This window comes from Cydia fagiglandana, chromosome 27 (assembly GCF_963556715.1).
Source record: "Cydia fagiglandana chromosome 27, ilCydFagi1.1, whole genome shotgun sequence".
NCBI lineage: Eukaryota > Metazoa > Arthropoda > Insecta > Lepidoptera > Tortricidae > Cydia > Cydia fagiglandana.
The window spans coordinates 2,399,068-2,419,016 of NC_085958.1; the positions used below are offsets into that span (position 1 = coordinate 2,399,068).

Consider the following 19,949-nt stretch of genomic DNA (forward strand, 5'->3'; position numbering starts at 1 on the left):
AGACATAACACAGTAATCTGTTTGACCCTTATATTCTCATATCCAAAAAACAGCATGCAGATGTCTAAGTTACACACGACAAAAATGCGCATGTTACGCTGGTCAGCGGGTGTCATACTGCTGGACCAGGAATGCTGGAAGAAAAGGCTGGAATATCCAGAGCATAGCGAGGCGTTGGAAGACGGCCCGCCGCCTGGTTGGCGACGGTCCAGAAGGACCTAAAAGAGATGGTAGATAACACCGTAGCCCAAAACGTGGAACAGTGGGAAAGGTAGACAAGGAGAGCCAACCCTAGCAATGTACAAATTGCAGAAATAGCAGAAATGTTCTCGGAAATTTCAGAGCAATTACATGAAAGAAACTTAGAAAGTTCTCTGTGAGAATGTTCCCATGAGAACTTTAACGTTTTGTGTAATATATGATATTACACGCCACATAACAGTAAAGCAGGCAGGCGAACTATTTAAAATGGCATGTGTCTACGTCGGTCTTGACACGATTAGATTGTTTATTAAATTTAAGTCCCAGAGAATATTGTTCATAGAAGTTTCGCAACTTAAGAAACTTCTCCTCGGTGCATTGCTGGCCGACCCCAGATAATCGGATAAGGCTTAGGACAAATGAATGAATGAATGAATGTTTATGAATGAATGACAAGACGAAGAAGTTCGTTCTTTTATGACCTATGTATTTGAAAATCTCTTTGAGTTACCTATTCTTATTACAACTGTAGATAGATTGGCTCAATTCATTCTTACAATAATTAAAATTACATCGAATAATTCAAATAATTTTATTTTTAAGTAATATATTTAAGAATTACATAACGGTGCTATCCGTAATGCTATCTGACTTCATAATTTTATTGACATCGACTTATAGTAAGTTTAGCACTTTTTAAACGCCATACCAAGTTGCACTCGTCAAATCGGTGTCTGTAAATATTTATGGACAACTCAACAAAATCTTTATATTCTCTTCCTAGCCGGTTGGACATTAATCCTTGCTTTCCAACAAGCCATAGTGTACGTCTCCGTATTGAACGCAAGAGTAGCCACATACACACCATATTTCCTCGCACTATTGCCGTGGATCACATGGTCTAACTTATTAATATCTACCTTATTAATATCATATATCCCCTTCTTCAACATACACTTCTTAGTAAAAGGAATACCTAATGCATTGAAAAGCGCTTTCGCTACAAAACTTTCACACTTAATTTTATCCAATTCAAACATCGGTTTGACGCCATTTTGTGTTTCGAAGCCGACGGACATCATCGCGTAGTTCTTATCTTCTTTGATATTCTCAGTCAATTCTGCACTGCCTTGTAGATAACTTATTCCTTGGCTGTTATTATATATTTCGACGTGAACTTTCAATGGATTATCCTTCTTGTAAGGTAAGGGTGGGTGCTCGCAATTCTCTAGAGAATTCCATGTCGCTACGTATTTCTCTGACGCGTATACGAGTTCGAAATATATGGTTATTGCCAAAAGTGTGCGTAATTTCATGGTGAGTTTTACTTGTATTATGCTCGTGCCACTTATTTTTTCCTAAACGATCATTTTCCTATATTATCAACGAATGACTGCCGTATTCGAACTTCAAGATATTCACAAGAGACACTAGATCCATTCTAGATACGTTATAGTTTAACTAGATATCAACTAGTTCTCTTTTGCAGCGCAATTCGGGCAACCAATGTCACTTTTACGTTAGATAGAGTAAGATATCAATTAGATGTGAATTGGATCTCTAAGTCATATCCTGTGGAAATCGTTCAAGAGTATCTCCAGAATCGCGCAAATGTCAAATTTGACAGGTTAGATCTTAAACATATCGTTATCGTATCTTGGTGATGTCTAATAGATGTCTATTTTAAAATCCGAATCGGGCCCTGAATGTCGTAATTATATTCATTGTTTGTTACTCATGTAGGATATATTTTTGATCGTGTTTATCGTATATCTAAAACGATTAGTAGGTAATTTGGCCAGCTCGGATGAGATTATAATAAAAAATAATGACATTTGGCAGCAAAATTATGATAATGTACCTACCTATTCTTATGTATTGCAAACATACAGGGTGGCTAAAAAATAACTGCATTTCCGTTGCCAGAGAGGTTTTGGGATTATATTGAGTAACTTTTACTTGGAGACTAACCCCGAAATCGCGAGAAAAAAAATTACCCTCCCATAGAAAATGAACCAGTGATATATGAAACTGCCAAATTTTCGCGATTTCGGGATTGGTCCCATAGTAAATTTGCTCAGTATTAGTTTATAAAAAATAGGTAACAGACAAAAGAGAAAAAAAGCGGCCAAGTGCGAGTCGGACTCGCCCATGAAGGGTTCCGTAGCAGCAAGTAACATAATAAAATTGCGGTTTACGATTTATGACGTATTAAAACAAGTGGGAGTCGGACTCATCGCGTTCCAAGGGTTCCGTACATTACTAAATTTTTAACAATGTATTTTTTATATGTCGCGAGTGAATTGCCTTTAAAAAACCCGTAGGGGTCGGATCAAAAACTAAGTATGTACCTAATTAGTCCGACTCACGCACTCACTCTTGAATACATACTCATATTTCTAATAGGTTTTCCTGTCATCTATAGGTAAAGACCTATTTTATGTATTTTTTCAAAATTTTAGAAGTCCGGCTTTGGGTCACAAACTTAAATATGTGTACCAAATTTCAACTTAATTGGTCCAGTAGTTTCGGAGAAAATAGGCTGTGACAGACGGACAGACAGACAGACAGACGCACGACTGATCCTATAAGGGTTCCGTTTTTTCTTTTTGAACCCTAAAAAAACTACTTACTAGAACTAGATCTCGTTCAAACCAATTTTCGGTGGAAGTTTGCAATGTTTGCATAGGACATCATATATATTATTTTATTTAGTTTTATCATACTCATACTTACATACATTACATACTTATTTTAGAAGTTACAGGGGAGGGGGGGACATTTTACCACTTCGCCGTGTGCCTGCTATACGGCCACAATTCAAAATTTTTGATTTTCTGGATTATTGCAGATTCGTATTCAAAATTGTTCAATTTACGACCTTATTTCGAGAGCCATAAGAGCCTTTTTCTCACAAGTGGCCTTATGGATTTGCCCATAAATTGTCAGCTGCAATACAGCCACTTTTGAGTTGTGGCTATATAGCACACGTTTTCAATTAAGCTTTTGAGTTGCGTCCTAGAAAATAATAATTAGCGTAATAAAATTTACTACATTTTTGATATATTTACAGAGATATTCAAAGGATCGCCGTGCATGGTCGTATGCCACGATTATAAACTTTAAGATAAAGTGGCATACGACCACAGCTATCCTCTGAATCTCTGTAAAAATATAAATAATGTAGTAAATTATATTACGTTGTATTTTTTTATTAAAAAAATTATAACATTTATAATAGTGATGTACCGACTATTGATTTGGCCGACTAGCCGACTAGCCGACTAATCGGCGCTCGAATGGCCGATTAGTCGGCCGACTAGTCGGCTAGTCGGCCAGATCATTAGTTTCGTATAAGTTCAGGTGAAAAACAATAGTTTTGCTCCTTTTGTTGAGCTATTCATCATATTAGCTTAGCTAAAAGGTGTTCTCTACAGGTTCAAAGACCTATCACAAGAATCCTCGTTCAATTTCAGTCTTTAGTTCTTTTATTCTACGATCCTGAGCAGACCGTCAGTACAGCTTGTAGGAGGTATTTCCAAGGCTCTATTTCCGTATGAAGTCGCCAGTTAAGAACCTATTCCCTGTGGTCAGCGTCTTCACGAGCAACGTCTAGCCCTCACGAGCCCTGTCTGTCTCTAAATTTTGCAATAACAGTTCCTCATGGTTCTACCATTAAAAAAAAACTAAATAACAATCAAAATAATTAACTGTCGAACTTGCACATGAAATTACACGAGAATCAGTTGAGATCGACCTGAAGAGGAAAACACCAGCCTACCGACATACGATAACGATCAAACGGTCAATTATTTATATGAACAAAAGTTTTCGTATGCATCCTGATAAGGTATTTTAGTAAAATAAACATAAAACATATGGTATTATTTCATTAATAAAGTGCCGACTAATCGGCCATTTTTGCCGACTAGTCGCCGACTAATCGCCGACTACAAATGTGGCCGGATAGTCGGCTTTCCCGACTAGTCGGCGACTAGTCGGTACATCCCTAATTTATAATATTTCCTGTTTGATAACTTCAGATAAGAATTCTATCTTGTTTCATACTTTTAGAGCGCGATTTGCAGTAGTCGGGTTTTAGTTTTTGAACAAATTTTTTATTTAATTAATTTTGGGGTCATGACTTCGTTACTAACTATTCGAAGCCACTTTATATTACTTTTACGAGGGCATCTCCAGTACAGAAATGCACGCAGAGCGCCACATATATCGGGCTGCGCCATCCTTTGGCATGGAGGCGCTTTCGGCGCCCAGCTTTGGAACGTGTAGAGTGCGCCTCCTACGTCGGGCTACGCCCGACTATTAATATGAGGGCGCCGGAGGCGCCCGTCTTTGAAAAAATGAAAATGAAAAAATATTTATTGGTTTTGTATAAGTATTGCTACAATATAGGTTGGGATCTTCTTTTAAGCAACAGATATGCTTGTGACAGAAAACCCCGCTCTTCCACAAATGCAGGGTTTAAACCAATATATAATATTTTAAACTTTCGCGTTTTAAATACATATTAACTCACATTATAGACGGGTCTAACGCGAATTATATTCAATATGTTTGTGTAGGTATATAAATCTAATACTTAGGACTTAAAACTAACACTAAAACTAAATACTTCTTTTATACTAAAAAGTAGTACTAGCAGGATAATTACAATTTATAACTAATACTTATTAATTACTAACACTAAGAATTCCTAATTTTATATTTAGAGCCTGAGTGGTGCACGCAAGTGTGTGTGTGTGTGTGTGTGTGTGTGTGTGTGTGTGTCATGTTATTAATCAGTTGTGGCCAGACTATGTGATGCAGGTAAGTAGCGCCTCAGTATTTGCATATGTTTGTGTTTTTAACCAGTCTATGGTTGCAGTTTTGCAATCAAATAGTTGTAGCGGATATATATTAATGAGTTTATTGATAGTATTGTATAAATAGGCAGATTGTGCAGCGAATTGTCTCTGAGCAAATTTAGATTTAGTTAGAGGTCTAGGGGCCACATTGTTTCGTCTCCGACGTCCCGCAGTGGTAGGGTTATAATTCAGAGTCTTGTGCACTTTTACAATAGCGCTAACTATATACAGTTTGCGCATTGAGAGAAGACCGCATTCTTTGTATAATTCAGCAGTAGGATGCCTGTACGGCTTCGAAAGCATGACTTTAATGAGACATCTTTGTGCTCTTTCGACTTCTATGAATTTAGTTTTAATGCTGCCCCCCCAAACTGGGATACAACAGCTCAGTCTTTGGAACGCGTAGAGCGTGTCTTGTACGTCGAGCTACGCCTGACTCTTTTAGTATGAGGGCGCCAAAGGCGCCCGGCTTTGGAACGCGTAGAGCGTGCCCGTACGTCTCTGTACGGCTGTTTCATGCATTTGCCCGGATTTGGTAAGCGTCCAGCGTGTCACGTATGTCGACACTTTTAGTATGAGAAAGTCGAAGTCGCCTGGCTTTGGACCGCTTGCAGCGCGCCACGTACGTCGGGCTACGCCCGACTCTTCTAGTATGAGGGCGCCGAAGGCGCCCGGCTTTGGAACGCGTACAGCGAGCTTCGTACGTCTCTTGTACGGCTGTTTCATACATTTTGGCTGATCTGGACTTTTATACCTATTCACGTTATAAAATATTGCAGGTCATTAAAAAAACACTATGTTTATAGCGGCCAAACAAATTTATTTTGCAAATACCTTCTTGTATCGCCGTAGTCGGGTAATACGCGGATAGAATCCAGAGCGCTTGTAGATTCGTAGTTCGAATCACCTACCCGATAAATTAATGTTTCATCGGGTGCATGCAAGCAAAGCCGGGTGCAAAAGCTAACAATATTTATATATTCGAAATGTGCTAATTGAGCTCTTTCAAATGATATACATCACGTAATCATTACTTATTTTTATTTTTTTCGTTCGTGACTTTATGACCTCTAGAGGGGCGCCTTGTTCATTTTTTTGTGACTTCATATAGCCTATAACCAGCGGACGATTAAGATAATTCGAATGACATATCGTTTGTCAAATTATAATGTGTACTTTAGAAGTTATGAGGGAACAAATGAACATACATACATACATACATACCCACATACATACCGGTCAAAATCATAACCCTCCTTTTGCATTGCCGTAGTCGGGTAAAAATAAAGGGATTTTAACTATTTTGGTGTTTTTATTTATATTTACATGGTAACCTTTATCCAATAATTATGTGTTTAAATTTGGCCGCATCTCAAAATCTTAAAAAAACGTTTCTGCAATACGGCCACAACACTAAATACCTGTCTTTCGGGCCTTGTATCTTAAAAAATATACATTTCTTTTAAAAAGTGGCGTGGTCATAAGGAGGGTTATATCATTCCGAGTAAAAAAAGCTAAATTTTAAATTCATAGACTTAAAACTAAAGGAGTAAGATCCTATTAAACACCCTGAACTATACTCTCACAACTTTGAGACGCGATTTCTCGAAAAAAAGGTTTTTTGAGATGTGGCAGTGTAGCAGGCACACGGCGACTTGGCGGTCATCCCCTTTCATCTTTAATGATCCTGATTTTCTGCTTAATAGTACCTGTTCGACCTCGGGCTAATTTCGAAACCGTCCGGGAAGATCGGCGACATCATAGGCGACTCTAACTACGTAGCCTACGAATGCAACATTGCGGATCCGAATTCAAGGTAATCCTTCTTTATTATAAATCTTCTTCTTCCTCGCGTTGTCCCGGCATTTTCCCACGGCTCACATAGAAGCCTGGGGTCCGCTTGACAACTAATCCCATGATTTGACGTAGGCACTAGTTTTTACGAAAGCGACTGCCATCTGACCTTCCAACCCAGAGGGTAAACTAGGCCTTATTGGGATTAGTCCGGTTTCCTCACGATGTTTTCCTTCACCGAAAAGCGACTGGTAAATATCAAATGATATTTTATTCGTACATAAGTTCCGAAAAACTCATTGGTACGAGCCGGGGTTTGAACCCGCGACCTCCGGATTGCAAGTCGCACGCTCTTACCGCCAGGCCACCAGCGCTTAATCCTTCTTTATTATAAATATAAATCCATAAAGTGTCATTCTATGGAACTTGCAAACTATGTAAACAAAGGACACTAGTAAATTCATAATTCGGAGACAATTTCAATATGGCGGTTTGTTTACATAGCAAGTTCCATAGAATGACGCTTTACTAATCCTAACTATTCCATACTAATATTATAATTTATAAATGCGAAAGTGTGTCTGTCTGTTTTTTACTTCTTCACCCTTTAAGCCGCTGAACCGATTTAGTTAAAATTTGGTATAGAGATAGTTTGAGCCCCAGGGAAGGACAGCGCATGTAACGTGAGTGGGAAGGCCAGGCTGCAGGCTGGCGTCACTCTGGGATTGAACCTCATGGCTCCTCTACACGATGGGCCAACGCCGGCCACTCCAAGGGACGTACTTATGCGTTAGAGGGAGGAAGTGATATTGCTATCTCATTCTACTGCATGGCTGCGTCCCTTGGAGTGGCCGGCGCTGGCCCGTCGTGTCTTAGGCCCCCCCCACATCTAGCGTCTTTCGAGCGTCGGCGTCTACAATTCTATCTCCGCGCTCGACGCAACGTCGACGCAACTGCGCAGCGACTTCATTTTCCATAGCGCTGACCAGACGCCGACGCTCGAAAGACGCTAGATGCCCCCCCACATCTAGCGTCTTAGAGGAGCCATCATTCTGGTCGGACAGTAGCAATAAAGAGACTGCATTAATTACGCCTCGCGTACTTGTTCTCGCGTTAAATATCTACGCCTTACGGATGTACAGTCGCCATCAGATATATCGGAGCAGCCAAGGCACTCACAATTATCTGAACACAGATATTTTGAGCACCTCGGCCGCTCCGATATATCTGATGGCGACTGTACTACCTAGTACATCTAGCCATTGCTGATTACCTATACCTACATTACGCTCCGACACGTATTATTATTTATTACGACAGCTTCCCTCCGCCGGGCTACGGCGACGTGCGCCGACGCCTCGTGTTGTCGTGCGTGTTCGGGGTCGGGTTCGAACCCGGGGCCGCGCGCAACCGCGCCGTGCTGCTGCTCGGCCCGCCGCGCAACGGGAAGAGCTTTCTCGTGGACTGTGTCGCGGGGGAGATGAGTAAGTACATACACCGTGTTTTTATTGAATTCCGTTAAAGAGAACTAAATGGCATAGTTATTAAAAAAAAAACTTCGCTTTTAAAAAAAAAAATATTAAGTTTAAAAAGTAAGTTAAAACACGGGCATTCTATTTAACTCAACCAAACAATTGAAATCTGTGACATATCAATGTCATTTCGAACATCGATCGACCGAGATTGTACTTAAGTTTAGTAGCAAATGCATGAACTCATTCTAAACACTAATCAATATGTAAACCGGCCCTAAGGCAAGTGTACACGCTTGTAGAGGCCTTATAGGAAAAAAATAAGTTATTGATTACCTCCGAAATGGAGTTAATTGGAATATCGGTGTCTTTAAGAAAGTTACTTGATTTAAGCTCAGGAATGCACCCCTGAAATTAACTGAAATAAAAAAAAACACGGTGTATATGTGACGTTTCAAGGCAAAAAGTACCTTATGGCGGTCACGCTATTGGAGCGTCGATAAGGCGGCTAGTTATTGAAGGCTGGCCAGTTATTGAAATCTTATTCCTGAATTGTTTATAGGTGAATAAAATTCATTTTTAGTTTAGGGCGGCCAGTTACTACAACCATCCAGTTATTGGCGAATTACCCTATTGTTAGACCAAGAAAAGTCTGCAGCGATTTGGATAGCCCACGCAGTGCAAGTGTCATTTTAAACGTCAAACTTAGGTATATCAAATTATGACGTAAAAATAACACTTCCACTGCGTGGCGTGGGCTATCAAAATCGCTGCATACTTTTCTTGGTCTAACTCTATAATGTTTATGATTAAATTTAAACATAATAATTTCAATTGCTGTCCGCTAGATGCAGTGAAAATAGACATATCGCCAGAAATGGTCAGCGCCGTGGTGGCGCGGCCAGCAAAGACGGTCCAAGACGTATTCCTGGCCGCTCGGGTGTTTCAGCCCTGCGTGGTCTACATGAGAAACGTCGAGAGGGTGTTTGTCAAACCCGCCAAGGTAATCTATAAAAAAAACCCGGGCAAGTGCGAGTCGGACTCGCGCACGAAGGGTTCCGTACCTTAATGCAAAAAAAAAAAAACAAAAAAAGAAAACGGTCACCCATCCAAGTACTGACCACGCCCGACGTTGCTTAACTTTGGTCAAAAATCACATTTGTTGTATGGGAGCCCCATTTAAATCTTTATTTTATTCTGTTTTTAGTATTTGTTGTTATAGCGGCAACAGAAATACATGATCTGTGAAAATTTCAACTGTCTAGCTATCACGGTTCGTAAGATACAGCCTGGTGACAGACAGACAGTCATTGTATAATATGGCTGCTCATAATGTTAGAACAAACAAAAAAAGAGGTGGCAGCCTCATCCTAGTACGTTCGAGCAGAAAATCAGAAGAATTGTCCTTCTGCAAGTCACTATATGAGACAGGAAGTTTTGAAGTGTGTGGTGTTAAAGACTGTGAGACTAATGTTCTTATAATTAGCTGTTATAGGAGTCCTAGCGATAACAATATAGCCAATTTCCTTGAAAGATTAGAACGGTTACTTGATTTCTCTATTGGTAAGAGTTGTATTATTTGTGGGGATTTTAACATTGATCTTCATAAAAATGATAAAAAATCTATTGAATTTCAGTCTTTGCTTAAATGTTACAATTTTATTCCTCTCATTAAAGATGTTACCTTTAAAAGAAATCAGTCCGAGTCTTGCATTGACAATATTTTGACCAATATACCTCAAGACAAGATAGAAAACACTTGGATCGATCATAATGGTTTGGCTGACGGACACGCAGGTTTGTGCTGTGAAATGGTATTAGATTGTTCTGGTGGCAAGAGAGACGACCCGGTAATTTATACCGAACGCCGCGTACTGAACATGAATAACAATTTTGCCTTTAGACAAGGGATATCACAGCAGAATTGGAATAATATTGGTGTTAATAACTTTCTGAGTGAATTTAGTGGCCTATTTGACTCATGCTTCAAGAAAAAGAGAACGAAAATGGTTAGAAATAAACCTAGTATACCATGGATCTCCACAGGCATCAAAATCTCGAGTAAAATGAAACGCTTTTTAAATAGCGTAGATAAAGACAATACCAATGATTCAATTGATGCATATCGTAAAAGATATCTAACTATTTATAATAGAGTAGTAAGATACGCTAAGAAAAAAGCCATAAGTTTGGAAATAAGCAAGGCTAACAACTCAACTAAACAATTATGGAAAATTGTAAACAGACAAAGCAACAGGACAACGGCTAAGTCAAATGCCAAATTAATCCTCAAAACAGACAAGATTGTTGAAGATGCTCAAGAACAAGCCGAAATATTCTCAAGTGTATTTGATCATAGTAAAGGCATTTCAACCGCTGATATTACATCTGCTATGCATATCCTGAGGCAGAATTCAATAAGGGTGAAGCAGTCCATAAGTTGTGAGAGTGTAACCCCAAAAGAGATTTTTGGGATCGTAAAAAAAATGGAACAGAAACTTTCAACGGGACACGACGAGATACCCATAGGCGTACTTAAAGATAACATTGATTTGTTATCGGAACCACTGGCGCTCTTTTATAACAACTGCTTCCAATTAGGTGTCTTCCCTGATCAATTAAAAGTTGCGAAAGTACTGCCGATATACAAAAAAGGCATCAGTAGCGACCCCAAAAACTATAGACCGATATCCTTATTACCTACGCTGTCTAAAATATTTGAAAAGTTATTAAAGGTAAGGTTGCAAAGACATTTGATTGTTCATAATGTCCTAAGCGATAGACAGTTTGGATACCAGAAAGGAGTAGGTACTGGAGAGGCCATAGGCGCCTTGGTTCAGGACGTGGTAACAGGTCTGAATGACAGGATGAAAGTAGCTGGCATCTTTCTTGACCTCAGTTCCGCCTTCGATACTGTAGACCATGAAATAATGCTAAAAAAACTTGAGCACTATGGTATTAGAGGAAAAGTCCTTGATATATTAGATTCGTATTTAAATAATAGGAAGCAGTACATTGAATTAAAAACAATAGATGGAGACACTGAGAAAGTGGTCAAATCAAAGGCTGCTACTATAAGACGCGGAGTTCCACAAGGCTCAATACTCGGCCCATTATTTTTTGTACTATTTATGAACGATTTGATACCATACATAATAAATTCACAACCTCATACCAAGTTAGCTGTTTTCGCAGATGACACTAATGCTATTATAACTGCTGAAAATATGATGCAGTTAAATGAAAGGGGGAATGCTGCAGTATTAGCTTTTAATGAGTGGTTCGCAATAAATAATCTAAGACTAAACAGCAACAAAACCAGTGTCATACTATTTTCAGCGACAGCAAAAAAATCGGATAGTTTGGAAATAAGTTTAAACGGTAACAAAATTATGCAAGCTGATGTTGTTAAATTGTTGGGGGTCTATATTGACGCACAACTTAACTGGAAGCACGAAATACAGGCACTGAGCAATACCATTAGTTCCTCTTGTTATGCCTTACGCTGTCTGCGAGACTCTATAAATATCCCACAACTAAAAATGGTATATCACGCTCTTATAGAAGCAAAGCTTCGTTATAGCATCAAATTATGGGGCAACAGCTATAACTATAATGTAAATGCTGCCTTTATATTACAAAAAAGGGCAATCAGAACGATTGTACGCATACCTCAAATGGCTTCTTGCAGAGACCATTTCATCAAACTCAGAATCCTTACCGCACCGTGTCTTTACATTCTTGTACTTTTAACGGACTTAGTAAAACACCTACACAAGTATGAGAGCACGACCGAGAGGGAAACCAGGCTGTCTACTAGGCGAAAAGACATTAAAAATTCTGTAGTCCCGAGGCTTAACGTTATGAAGCACGCCACAAGTTATCAGGCCGTTTTTCTCTACAATAAATTACCAACTGAGTTTAAAACAATTAGCAACAGTAAAATTTTCAATGCAAGACTCAAAAATTATCTATTAAAAAAGTCGTACTATTGTATAACTGACTTTATAGCCGATAGCTGTTAATAGTAGTTTGTTATACTGATATACATATTTTTCATTGATTTTATGTTTTAATGTGACTTATTTTCTAAGACGATACCAAAGTGATGATATTATTTAATTTGCTCATATCTTAGTTAGTAATTTTAAATTATAAATATATTTATTTTTATTTACATTTTATTCCTTGACCTGATACAATTTTAATTAAAACAATTTGAATTTTAATATATATACTTTCAATAATATCACCAGCTTGGGATCACTTAATTGAGCTTTAATTTAATGTAATTTAATTTAATGTAGTGTTAATTTTTAATTTTAAGCTTATGTTCAACACAATAATTTTATTGTTATGAATAAATAAAGAATAAAGAATAAAGACGGACGGACGGACGGACGGACGGACAGCGAAGTCTTAGTAATAGGGTCCCGTTTTACCCTTTGGGTACGGAACCCTAAAAAAACCGGTCAAGTGCGACACGCGTTCCAAGGGCTCCGTACATAAGTCCGACTCACGCTTGACTGCACATTTCTAATAGGTTTTCGTGTCATCTATAGGTAAAGTACTATTTTTTGTGTATTTTTTTCAAAGTTTTAGGCCCAGTAGTTTCAGAGATAATTTCAGAGGGGGGATGGTCGGATAGACAGACAGACGCACGAATGATCCTATAAGGGTTCCGTTTTTTCCGTTTGAGAACCGGAACCCTAAAAATTGTAAAATACCCAATTTCTTCAATTTTAACTTCACGTTTGCTGGTTGCAGGTTCCACCAGATCAGAAATACTTGAAGGCATCACGTGTGAAGGCGGTGCTAGCTAAGTGTGTGAAAGGGATAGCTGCTGAGGACAAAATCATTTTTATAGGTAAGTTCATACCAGTGGGGAGCCACTCCTGACTTCGGTCGAACTCGGCTCCGTTCGGCTCAGCATTGCTCCGAGCAATTACATATTAGGGTTGGCACTACTTGACTTCCTTATGCGTGCACGACCACAGATAAGATTAATCACTTGAATTTTGACAACCCTAAATAGCCGAAAGGGACAGTGATATATATTAGAAAGGGATAGCATGATTCGACCCTGAATCGCTGTCAAACTTCGGGTTTGTAGGAAGTGTCCTTTCTGTACGGTAGTACTATTATTTCTTCTGTGTTCATACTATACCTACTTACTTTGAAATCTGATTACAGCTCTATGTACAGTCGCCATCAGATATATCGGAGCGGCCAAGGTGTTCACAAATATCTGAACACGCCTCTATTGTCAAGGCATTAGAGTGCGCGACGCGTGTTCAGATATTGTGAACACCTTGGCCGCTCCGATATATCTGATGGCGACTGTACCTAATACATACTGCCATCTGACCTTCCAACCCCGAGGGTAAACGAGGCTTTATTGGGATTAGTCCGGTTTTCTCACGATGTTTTCCTTCACAGAAAAGCGACTGGTAAATATCAAATGATATTTCGTATATAAATAAGGGTTCGAACCCGCGACCTCCAGATTGAAAGTCGCACGCTCTTACCGCTAGGCCACCAGCGCTTCCCACGCGAAACGCGAAAGTTATAAATGTTTTATTACCTATATTTGACAATCAATTTTGTACATTAACCTCTACCCGCCCAGAGACCTATAAAAAGGTCTCCTGTTCCATTCTAATTTGAACTTTGTGTTGACGAAATAAAATTTCATTTTGCTTGGCAAGGCTTGACGTAGGCGCTGGAGGTTAAGATCTGTGTTATTAATGTTATTATTGGTTCAGCTAAAAATTTTTTACATAATTTTCAGCGACCTGCACAACCCCATACGGCTTTCGGCCAGGTCCTATGGTATCCATTTTCGACGAGATGATCCTAGTACCGCGTACCGACTACAATAGTCTACAGTTGTTCCTATACCACAGGCTGCAAAGGTATTTAGACCTTGTGTATTGTTAATAAGGTTTATTGTCCAATGGTATCCATTTTCGATGAAATGATCCTAGTACCGCGTACCGACTACAATAGTCTACAGCTGTTCCTCTACAACAGGCTGCAAAGGTATTTATACCTTATATATTGTTAATAAGGTTTATTGTCCAATGGTATCCATTTTCGACGAGATGATCCTAGTACCGCGTACCGACTACAATAGTCTACAGCTGTTCCTCTACCACAGGCTGCAAAGGTATTTATACCTTATATATTGTTAATAAGGTTTATTGTCCAATGGTATCCATTTTCGATGTAATGATCTTAGTACTGCGTACCGACTACAATAGTCTACAGTTGTTCCTCTACCACAGGCTGCAAAGGTATTTAGACTTTATATATTGTTAATAAGGTTCATTGTCGCTAACAGCGGCTCCAATGGACCATTTTCGATGAGATTATCCTAGCCTCGTAAAACCCAGTGCAATTTTGGCGGCTGAGGGGCTACCGCGAAAACCGAAATTCGCAAATTGCGGGGAACTTTCTCTTTTACTCCAATGGAAGCGTAATTAGAGTGACAGAGAAAGATGCCCGCAATTTGCGAACTTAGATTTTCGCGGTTATAGCCCTGTACAGCGCCATCTCTACCTGTCAAATTCGAAGCACGAAATTGTCTTAGATTTTACGCATCTTACTTTTTTTTTATCTTTATTTTTCACAATTGAAATTGTCACCCTTATTGTGACATAGCAAAATTAGCAAAACAAATCAACTCTTATTATCTACGCTTAACACCTAGGTTAACAATTTCATATATTTTCATTGCCTTTTTAGGGTTCCGTACCCAAAGGGTAAAACGGGACCCTATTACTAAGACTTCACTGTCCGTCCGTCCGTCTGTCACCAGGCTGTATCTCACGAACCGTGATAGCTAGACAGTTGAAATTTTCACAGATGATGTATTTCTGTTGCCGCTATAACAACAAATACTAAAAACAGAATAAAATAAAGATTTAAATGGGGCTCCCATACAACAAACGTGATTTTTGACCAAAGTTAAGCAACGTCGGGAGTGGTCAGTACTTGGATGGGTGACCGTCTTCTTTTTTTTTTTTTTTTTGCATTAAGGTACGGAACCCTTCGTGCGCGAGTCCGACTCGCACTTGCCCGGTTTTTTTGATTGCGGGCAGGCCAGCATCTTACTTTTGACTTTCACTTTTGACTCAAAATGCAGTATGAAGTAAAATGCGTGATGAATGATGATGTTGGAATGTTCCAGCATAAGAAGCGTGGAACGTGATTTCTGCGTGCAGAGCCTAGCCAAGATGCTGCAGGGCTACGGGTTCGGAGTCATCATGGAGGTGTTCAAACAAGTCATGTCTGCCGAGAGAATTGTCAGGTCTAGATTGTGTTATATATATCTTGTATATTTATATATTTTGGGGATTTCTGAATTGGCTCTAATGATTTGGTTGAAATTTGGTATATAGGTTGCTTATCTCTGGGAAAACGCGGATTTATGAGATTTTTATATGTTTCCGGAGCAAAGTTTGGTCTCCGATACCTATTTAGAGTTACCTATTCAATATGATGACGATGATTGCTCAAAAACTATCTAATGTCCGTCCTCGGACCTCAAACTATCTCATTTAAACCGGTTCAGCGGTTTCCCTGGTTACGTCATAGACTAGGAATCCTCTAGACGTAGTTTAGAGCAATTATTTCATGCAACCGATGCTGCCAAAAAAGCGGGGGTGCGCGGGACGAGGTGAGCGATGTCCCGTGCCGTGATTGGTCTGTTCAAACGACGAACGAGTTCACGGACGTCACACAAAGACACTTTCGACTCGACCGTGGAGTAAAATTACCGTATGCGTGGCAGCGGGGGTAGCGCGACTATGCTCAGTCTGGAGGATGTTTTGTCTGTTATGTGGGTTACGTAAATAAAATGAAAATGTTATAAAATGTTACATGGAGATACCGTAAGATTCTGCACCCGTTAGTTTACATTCTAGATTAGTTTGTAATGGTCACGCACACGAATACAGCGGTGTCACGCACACGAATTCGAGCCAATAGTGCAGTCGAACTCCACGCACGCGATTGGTTGATGAGTTCGCATCATGCGCGCGATTGGTCGCAACTCGCAACTAGTTGCGTTACACTGCACGATTGGTTCGAATTCGTGAGTGACACCGCTAAACTAGCACCATTCTTAAAGGCTTGCTACACGGTCGCCGACAAGCCCCCAGACCGCGTGGCCTTGGCCGGTCCCGGACCGTGTAGACAGTTGTTACCAACAAAATTTGACCAAAACTGACCAAGGACAGACCAAGGTCAGACGGTTAGAAGGCTTGTCGGCGACCGTGTAGCAAGCCTTTTAGTGCCCGTCTTTAAATATAATAAATGTCAATGAGTAGTTACGATATTTTGTAGACTGAACATCACTCCGCTCTCGCCGATGGAATTCTACGACGCCATGGAGAACTGCGGTTTCGAGGCTCTCAGTATAGAGGTAGGTATAGTGGCCCTATCACAGCACTATTATATCTATAATTATTAAAAACAATCGCACAGAATAAAAATAGTACTAGGTAGTAGGTACAGAAGACTCACTCACTCTCTAACAAAACGCGTCAGTTACGATCAGGACCGATAATTATGGCCGCTAGGTGGCGACAGCCCCAAGCGCGGCTTATGGCTAGCCACCAAAATTGGTGTGGAACGGATGTACTTGTAGCTACCTGTTGCAAAGCGACGAAATCGCGGAGTGAGCCACGCCTGACAATAGGGCAATGCACTGCAATGTACTGCAATGTTCTGCCACAAGAGTGCAGCACTAGTGCATCCAGTAAACCATAGAGTAACTTATACAAATACTATAAGTCTTAAAAAAAAATTGACAAGTTCTCACTATGACATTGATGCATCAAGGTTAGGGTTGCCATATGGAAGAATTAAATGTCTTGATAAAAATCCGGACATCACCCTAAAAATCCGGACATTTCTTGTAGCAGAGATTTGGCGTAGCTTGAACGACGCCCGGCCCGGTGGCGCGCTGCTCTCTGCGGTGTACTGTATCGTGGATCTACTTTTCCCTTTCCCTTCGCCCGATCCCGTAGCCCCCTCCTCGGGCGGTCATTCCTAAAAATCCGGACACATGCCAAGACCGGCCGCAATCCGGACAAAGGGTCAAAAATTAGGAAATGTCCGGACAAATCCGGACGTATGGCAACCCTAATCAAGGTGGCCTACAGCCAAAGGCGAAAATCGGAATTTCGTTATCTGCCTCTGTCGATCGAATAAGCAAGAGTGATAGAGAGGCAGAAACCGAATTTTCGATTTTAGGCCCTGTGAGTATGCTAGTGACGCCCTCTACTCGACCAAAATGTATGAAACGGCCAAACATTTTTTTTGTTTTTTTTAGGGTTCCGTACCCAAAGGGTAAAACGGGACCCTATTACTAAGACTTCGCTGTCCGTCCGTCCGTCCGTCCATCCGTCCGTCCATCTGTCTGTCACCAGGCTGTATCTCACGAACGTGATAGCTAGACAGTTGAAATTTTCACAGATGATGTATTTCTGTTGCCGCTATAACAACAAATACTAAAAACAGAATAAAATAAAGATTTAAGTGGGACTCCCATACAGCAAACGTGATTTTTGACCAAAGTTAAGCAACGTCGGGCGTGGTCAGTACTTGGATGGGTGTTTTCTTTTTGCATTTTTTTTGCTTTATGGTACGGAACCCTTCGTGCACGAGTCCGACTCGCACTTGCCCGGTTTTTTTTACGTTCGTTCCTTTTCCTGGTTTTTCCAAACTACTGAACCAAAAGTAGTTAAATTTAGATCCCTGTGCGGTTTTTAACCTCGTAATACCCAGGCAAATGTTGGCGCTTTTGAATTTGGAACTTTCTTTTATTTCTACAGTGAACTCGAATTTAATTTGTACTTGTTCAAGTACACTGGGACTTACGAGGATAATTTGTACTTGTTCAAGTACACTGGGACTTACGAGGATAATTTGTACTTGTTCAAGTACACGGGGACTTACGAGGATAATTTGTACTTGTTCAAGTACACTGGGACTTACGAGGATAATTTGTACTTGTTCAAGTACACGGGGACTTACGAGGATAACGTGTACTTGTTCAAGTACACAGGGACTTACAAGGTAAAATATAAGGCCTTGATCGGTGATTTAATTGACAGGACTACCGTCAGCTGTACGAAGAGTTCTTCATCAAACACTCTTATCTGAAGAAGCCGAGAGCTGAGCTGGCCGATATAAACAGGCGGAGGGCGGACGTTTATGAGAAACTGAGGAAGAAAGCGGAGAAGGAGAAAAAGGAGAAAGAGAAAAAGAAGGAATAGAAAGGATAAGAGAAGTCAGAAGATGGTGGGTTTCTTTTTGCACATAGTAACTTATAGTTCGTTTTGTTTAGCATTAGAAAGAACTTGAAAGAAGGTAAGCGATCTTGACAGGTCTTTTAATTGAAAAATGGTTTTTGAAAAACTACTGAACAAAAAGTTGTTAAATTCAGATTCTTGTGAGGTTTTTTAAATATAAGGCCCTTGATCGGTGATTTCATTGACAAGGACTATCGTCAGCAGTACGAGGAGTTCTTCATAAAACACTCTTATCTGAAGAAGCCGAGAGCTGAGCTGGCCGATATAAACAGGCGGAGGGCGGACGTTTATGAGAAACTGAGGAAGAAAGCGGAGAAGGAGAAAAAGGAGAAAGAGAAAAAGAAGGAATAGAAAGGATAAGAGAAGTCAGAAGATGGTGGGTTTGCTTTTGCACATAGTAAATAAATAATAAATAAATAATAAATAACTAAATATTATAGGACATTCTTACACAGATTGACTAAGTCCCACAGTAAGCTCAAGAGGGCTTGTGTTGTGTGTACTCAGACAACTTATACAGAATACTTATATGATATACAAATACTGAAATACATAGAAAACAGCACCCATGACTCAGGAACAAATATCTGTATCATCATACAAATAAATGCCCTTACTGAGATTCCAAGGAACCCAGGACCATCGGCTTCGCAGGCAGGGTCACTACCCACTAGGCCAGACCGGTCGTAAGTATTACATTTCGCGGTAGACCTCCAGATTGTGATGAATAGTGGTATAGTATAAACAACATTATTTGCGGTATTTGACACATTATGACTGACGTATATAGAGATGTAACTAACGCAAATCGATTGTCACAGCAAGCGATTACGATTGGATGGCACGTAGACTGAGGTATCGAATTGTGACGTATAATGAATTTTTATTTGAGATTTAAATAAAGCTAGAATTATATGGTTTTCCCGCAAACTAAATTCATTTAATACACCGACCGAGTAGGTCGCACCCACTGTCAAAATTTAAACTAACTGGGGATCTATTTTAAAGTTTATTTATGTTATTTCTATGTCAAATTTGTTGTCTGTTAAGTGACGATAAATATATCCATATTTACAGTTAATTATCCACCTTTTCCTTATTTTTATTAAAAGAAAAATGAAAAATTCATATCGATTTATTTAGACGACTACCGATTCATGACGGTGGTGTCCGGCCAACACTAAAATTAAAAAAAAAGACGTAGAACGTAAACGTTCGCAGTGCAGTTGTTTTCCTTTGTGATTTCGATGTGCAAGACATTTTACGTAGTATTGCTGTTGTGAGTGACAGACGTC

General features: G+C 39.8%; 1 protein-coding gene across 1 annotated transcript in view; it reads left to right on the forward strand.

Annotated features, from left to right (window-relative positions):
• Positions 1 to 19,005, forward strand: part of LOC134677797 (IQ and AAA domain-containing protein 1-like) — a 40,862-nt gene extending 21,857 nt beyond the window's left edge. The window contains exons 14-21 of the mRNA XM_063536224.1: positions 6,773 to 6,882; positions 8,181 to 8,344; positions 9,181 to 9,329; positions 13,100 to 13,199; positions 14,124 to 14,247; positions 15,525 to 15,644; positions 16,682 to 16,760; positions 18,844 to 19,005. Coding sequence (XP_063392294.1) covers positions 6,773 to 6,882; positions 8,181 to 8,344; positions 9,181 to 9,329; positions 13,100 to 13,199; positions 14,124 to 14,247; positions 15,525 to 15,644; positions 16,682 to 16,760; positions 18,844 to 19,005 — 1,008 coding nt within the window. The remainder of the gene's footprint in view (positions 1 to 6,772; positions 6,883 to 8,180; positions 8,345 to 9,180; positions 9,330 to 13,099; positions 13,200 to 14,123; positions 14,248 to 15,524; positions 15,645 to 16,681; positions 16,761 to 18,843) is intronic.
• Positions 19,006 to 19,949: the final 944 nt, after the last annotated feature.